The following is a 5,946-nucleotide window of genomic DNA, read 5'->3' on the forward strand; positions in this document are numbered from 1 at the left end:
ATGGGTCTAGGTACCTGTCTTTCCTGTGTCCACACAATAATATTTAGCCAATGCTTTTGTCTTGTTTTCTAGTCTGAGAACTAGAATTTGAAATATAACTGAGCCTCAGTAGGCATTAACTTCTGTGAAGCCTATTACAGAAGGTGTTGGCTTTCTTCAGTCATCACTCTTTTTCATTCGACCCACTCCCTACCAAGGATCTCTGGTACAATAACAGATGGTTCCTCCCGTGTTCCATATTCCCCTATGTGAAGTCATCGATCATATGACATCACACCTGGTTGTTTGGAAATAACTGATGTCACAAATAGAAAATGAAGGTTACACCTAAGGAATAAACTCTACAAGAAGATGTACTCTTTTCAGGTATGGGTGTGATAATTGAAAATGAAGTGGACAAGTCAAAGAAAGTAATTGTCACATTTTTTTTGCATTGTACATTTGATCCTAAAAGCTCTGAAAGTACTAAATGAATGATGGATTATGCCACTGATGCTCAGTCTTTTTTTTTTTGGTATGTAATGTGGGGGATAATTTTAACAACTTTTTTGAGGAACTCAGTCCCAATAGCTCAGCTTAGTTATGAAGAATAAAGGAGCTTTTAAATTTGTGTATGGTAGAGTTGGATGGTTTGTACTACATTGTGCACTCCCTAGTGATCTCCGTATGGTTCTGAACTTTTGATTTTAGGAAGAGACCCATTGCTCTATCCCCTTTTAAAAGTCCAAAGCATAAATTTAGCCCATGTAATGTGACCTTGATGATCCCTCTAACCTACAGTACATGACAGGGGGATGGGAAAGCAAGCGTGGGATAAACATGCAGGCAGTTCAGGAGGAATTCAAAACTGCTGACAAAGAAGCATGCCCTGTTCTAACTTGAAAGCCTTCAGGGTCAGCTGGATACCATGATATCCATGGACTGTGTGTGAGATTTATCACAGAATTTCTGAAAATAGCTGCCCAGAAACCTGTTTTGTACTAGAGGTGGCCAACTGTGAATTAAAGCTTTTAAGAGAGGCATTCTGTAATTTGCTGCAATTTAATTAAAAGAGAATTTTAGTTAAGAAATTATAACATGGAAAGGGAAGGATGTACTTCTCTGACCTGCTTTTCAAATCTGCAGGGGAAAAAGCTGATAACTTGGAGAGTTAGTTTCCGTTTTATAATTAGTCTTATTTGACTACTTGACACGGGCTAGGTACAGCCATTCAAAAAGCCTGTGGTGGAATTGATCTAAGCTTATGTGGTGTTCTGGAAGTGATGTAGTTTAGGTTGGTAGTGAACAGAACACACGTTTGCCGTTTGGTTGGGAGTGGGGGACACATGTTAGACTGGGTTTTGTTATTTTTAAACCAGTTTGTCTGCCCAACTTCTGTTCTGTTATGTGTATAGACTAGTTTTCAATCATTTATACCGGTAAAAGTCTGTACCTGGCCAAAAGTGTTTTGTGCCTGTTCACAACTGCTTGGTAGCAATTTGTGATGGGGGTGGGGAAAGCTATTTTCTCTTAATAGAATGGGGGTGGGGAACAAATAGCTGTTTTAAAGCAGTATTTTTAGTATTAAATATTGCCTTTGTGAGAATTTAGTTGCTTAATGTAAGAATTACTATATACATCAGATCAGTGATCCATTTTCCCCCAACATAGTAGTATCAAGCGATTCAGACTTAGTTATGGGAAAAACTTCCAGTAGGGAAACTTTCTCTGTAATAGTGATTGATAATACAAATAGGATTGATTAAAAATGTCAAGGACTTGGGCTTCATTTTTGTTCTCAGTTTGTACAGCTTTTAACCAGTCTTAAGTAATGCCTTGAAACATGGGTTATAACCCTTCTGTCTTTTTATATGTATTGCAGTTACAAATATCTGATCTTATTGTTTTCACTTTGTGATATTTTGTAGCAGTGAATTCTGCAAGGTAAATTTGCTTTGTTTATATTTTGAAGCACTTTGTTACCGTATTTCAATGTCCTTGGACCTCCTGCTTTTATAAATAGAAATATCTATTTTTAATTTCTGTGTTCTCTTTAGTATTTCAGACAAGTCTGTTGTCCTCTTTGCTATGCTAAATAGCTCTGATCTTTTCAGTCTCTTTTTTTTTTACGTGGTTGTTTCCTCTCATCTTTGCAATGGTTTGGATCTCTTCCATTCCTGATATATTCCTTTTGAGATTGGGTAAAGCAGAACTGTTGACTGCTTCTGATCTTTGAAGAGTAGCTTTCTTTGAATTGCTTCCATAGGATGCTAAATTTTCTTTGAGTGGTTATGGTTAGTTTAGATCCCAGAAATTTGTATTATTAGTTTAGACTATTTCTTCTGTTCTTCGTTAGGCTTTCCCTTTATGTTGTGCTGCTTGCATTCAAATCTTGTCTCCCAATTTGTTTCCCATAGGTCTAACTCTCTCAAGGCATTCTGAAGCTCTTTTCAGTATGCTCTGGTCTCTGCTGATGTAAATCATTTTTCACTATATGCATATTCTTGACCTTACTTTTTTACTCAAACTTTTCTGAATCTATAGCCCAACCAACACTTAGTGCTTTTAATTGGTTCCTGAAAAATGCAGTGTTAAGCGGAATAGTGTTAAGTGAAACTGAGAGTTTTTGACTAACCAAGATGGCAACCATGAGCATTATAATGAAACTCGCTGAGCACTAAGAGAAATCGGGTATCGATGTAAAACGAGTGTTATAGCAAAATAGTGCTAAGCAAAACCACATTAAGCAGGGATTGCCTGTATGTATCCTTGCAGTACCCCATGTTAACCTTTTTACCATAATGAAAACCAGTAGTTTATTCCTGTTGGTTTTTTCTTGTTTAACCACTTCCTAAACCCATGACAATACTATTACCTTATATGTGATGAACACAGTTCCTTCAATATAATCTTATGCGATTGACGACAGTGTTTCTGAAAATATACAGTCTTTTATCTGCTCTTTTCTCTGACTTGTAAAGAAATCTCTAATTCACCAGTCTTTGGGTATAAGAGCTGAATTACTTCATTTTCAAGTTGTTCTAAAACTCTGGGATATATACCATTCTTCTAGGTTTGTTACCACTTAAAAGAAATCCCTGCAGTAATTTTTTGCTGCAAATCCTGGGTCATAAGTATACAAATAAAATAGGATGTGTAACTACCTTGAATTGCTATAACAAAAGACAATTGGGTAAATATTTTGCTAAAAATGGATCAATTATGTTCATCTCCATATACATACAATATTTTGTATTTATGATTTGGGATCTTAAAGAGCTCTTAAGTACTTGGCATTTTAATATGCAATAAAAACAGTTTTAAGGATAAAAAAAAATCCTTGTTGCATAGTCAAGGAGATCTTAAAAATACTGTTGAGTTGTACTGGATACCTAATGATTCTTCTAAAGCAGTCGTGCTCAACCTCTGGGCCACGAGACCATTTCATGGGTCTCCCTACGGGTCCAAAAATTTGGTAGTAGGGGAGCAGTGGAAGCGTTAATTGCAGCTTCCCTTGTGCTAAATTTCTGGACTTGTGAGAAACCTCATGGGCCAGGTGATGCAACCCTGCATGCTAGATCATGTCAGCATATAGTGGGGTCAGCATCCAGGGTCACTCTGTGGGCAGATTTAGTGCATAGGATCAGGCTGGTGCATGGGTCAGGCCACCTGGTCTCCGGTGAGCACACTAGATTTTACCTACGCACGAAAGCCATCCCATGGACTAACCCACAGGGCCAGAAGGTTGATCATCACGCTTTTAAAGTGATTGCTTAAAGGTTGCTGTTAAAGGCTATACTTGGGGTTCCTTGTGTTTTATTCAGTCTTACTTGTTAGGTTTATTAGTTTGGTGACTTATTTTTATTTAGCATATGCTATACATGAGGCCTGTCTAAATGGTTACATTACTGCCTTTAGGACTTGTTGGTGTGGCTTTAGAATGCCAGAATGAACTCTACCACTTCTCACCCGTTTGTCCTCTTGCCCACTGCCTAATTTGGGTTTTTTAGTTACTGTTGATGACTTAAATCAGAAAGAGGGGAAAAGAAGAGTTGATTAGCAGCAACCCCCAAGTTCTGGAGCTTTGCCAGTGCAGCAGCTCTGGCATATGGTTAGAGGTGGGTCATCTGGCCCCACAGGATGAAATCAGTTGGATGCCCCTACTATACATTATTCCAATAAACTAAAAAAAATAAGTGCCCAATTCATTGCTGATTTGTTGTAATGTCTGAAAGGTTTATGCAGGTATTTGCTTTCTATTCATTGAATTATCTGAAAGCATATTGAAATTCATGAAAGTATGTGTGTGTTTTATTTTTAAGCTTCACAATGAAGATGATCCTTCGGAGTCCTCGACTGTTGAGCAACCATCTACTTCTACAGAGACTGCACAGACTTCTCAAACAGCAGCTTCATCTGAAGCAGATACTTCTCCTCCACCTTATTCTAGTATAGCTGTAGAAGCAGCTGCAACCTCAGGTATTTTTCCTCTGCTACAAACAGCTTACATAATTTTTAGGTGCCTTTAGGGAAGTGTATATATGCTGTACAGGTACATGCCACCTACAGAAAAACTTTTGAGAAGTTTCCCAGCACTGCAGTAGAATTATTGGCAAAAACCAGAGAAGAGGGAGAGTGAAACTTGCCCCAGCATAGGTTGTGATACTTGTCTGACTTGGGGGAGACTCAAGTTCAGGCTCCCACCTTGCCTGATTTAGACCAGGAACTTAAAAACTAGGGTGTTCCATTACCAGGGGGCTCTAGAGCCAGTCTCTCTCTCTCTGCTCTGGTTAGTATTTAATTATATATGAATGAAGACAGTCTCCTATTCATGTCTGTTGTGGCCCTGATCCAAATAGAAGACTGTTATGCATTGATGTCTTCCTGTACAGAACATTTGTAAAATAGGCTTCTTTACTGGGAACTTCTATCACCCCAGAACTCTGTTCCAGGCTAACTGAAGGTGGAGAGGAAAGTCAAGTGTTGGACTGCACAGACTAAAACTTGTGTATTCTATCACATAAGTCTGTCAGTTCTAAAAAGAAAATTGGCCATATTGAAAGAAATGTTGAAAGAATCTGTTTTGCATAGTTCTACTGAACCTTGTAACAGGATTCCACAGTTGATGAAACGTTATGATCTACATAGCCCTCTATTTAGTTTTTAATATCTAGAACTTGAAACTTTTCTTTGGGTGCTGTTTTGTATTCCTGATCCTCTTTCAGCAAAAAAATGTATATGCAAGTGGAACATTTGCTGTGATGTGTTGACTGAATGTAAATCTTTGTTCTAAAAGTCTTTACCATTTTTCAGTATCCAGGTCAAGCTGTATTGCCTTGAGCTGAAGCTGATAGTAACTTGAAATTGTGACTTGTTCTTGTTTGTAATAAAAAAGAGTAACATCTCAAACCTTTTCATGAAGTCTGCAGACACTGGTAGTTCACGTTTTTATAGCACAAAGACTGAAATTAATGACTCCACAATTTAAATGTCACCAGTCCTGTTTGTGAATGATCCTTTTAAGATTGCTGTAGTACTTGGCCCTTGTTGATATCTTTCCAGGATAACCAAACCATGACACTCACTGCTTCTACTTTTATTTCTTTCTCTTTAGCAGAAACACAAAATGAATTTTACCCTGTACCACCTCCATATAGTGTAGCTACCTCTCTTCCTACTTACGATGAAGCAGAGAAAGCTAAAGCTGCAGCAATGGCAGCTGCAGCAGCTGAAGCAGCCCAAAGAGTAAGTGAAATATTTGTTTAAATATCTTCTGGGAAATCTATAATTAAAGTTGATTTAATAGTGTACAGTACTTTAAGATAGTCTCAAATAATTTAGGTGCACATTTTAACTGTTTTTTAATTATTTTTCTAATCTCAGTTTCCTAAGTATCTTTTAGAATGAATTAATTTCAATTAGATATGTGGAAAGTACAGTAGAAAAGTACCTTTTTTTTTTTTTTTT

At 37.4% G+C, this 5,946-nt stretch overlaps 1 protein-coding gene across 8 annotated transcripts in view; it reads left to right on the top strand.

Annotated features, from left to right (window-relative positions):
- The window catches only part of NDFIP2 (Nedd4 family interacting protein 2), a 115,031-nt gene that overhangs the window by 47,754 nt on the left and 61,331 nt on the right, over nucleotides 1–5,946 (top strand). For 6 of the 8 annotated variants that reach the window (XR_002098925.1, XR_002098924.1, XM_019524562.1 and 3 more), the window contains 2 exons: nucleotides 4,302–4,458; nucleotides 5,594–5,724. Coding sequence is in view for 6 of the 8 variants with exons in the window: in XM_019524562.1 (XP_019380107.1) it covers nucleotides 4,302–4,458; nucleotides 5,594–5,724 (288 nt within the window). In the remaining 2 variants the exon portion in view is untranslated. The remainder of the gene's footprint in view (nucleotides 1–4,301; nucleotides 4,459–5,593; nucleotides 5,725–5,946) is intronic. The other 2 variants (XM_019524563.1, XM_019524565.1) reach the window with 1 other exon arrangement.

Source organism: Gavialis gangeticus, unplaced genomic scaffold (assembly GCF_001723915.1).
Source record: "Gavialis gangeticus isolate Ggan-Ray unplaced genomic scaffold, GavGan_comp1, whole genome shotgun sequence".
NCBI classification, from domain to species: domain Eukaryota; kingdom Metazoa; phylum Chordata; order Crocodylia; family Gavialidae; genus Gavialis; species Gavialis gangeticus.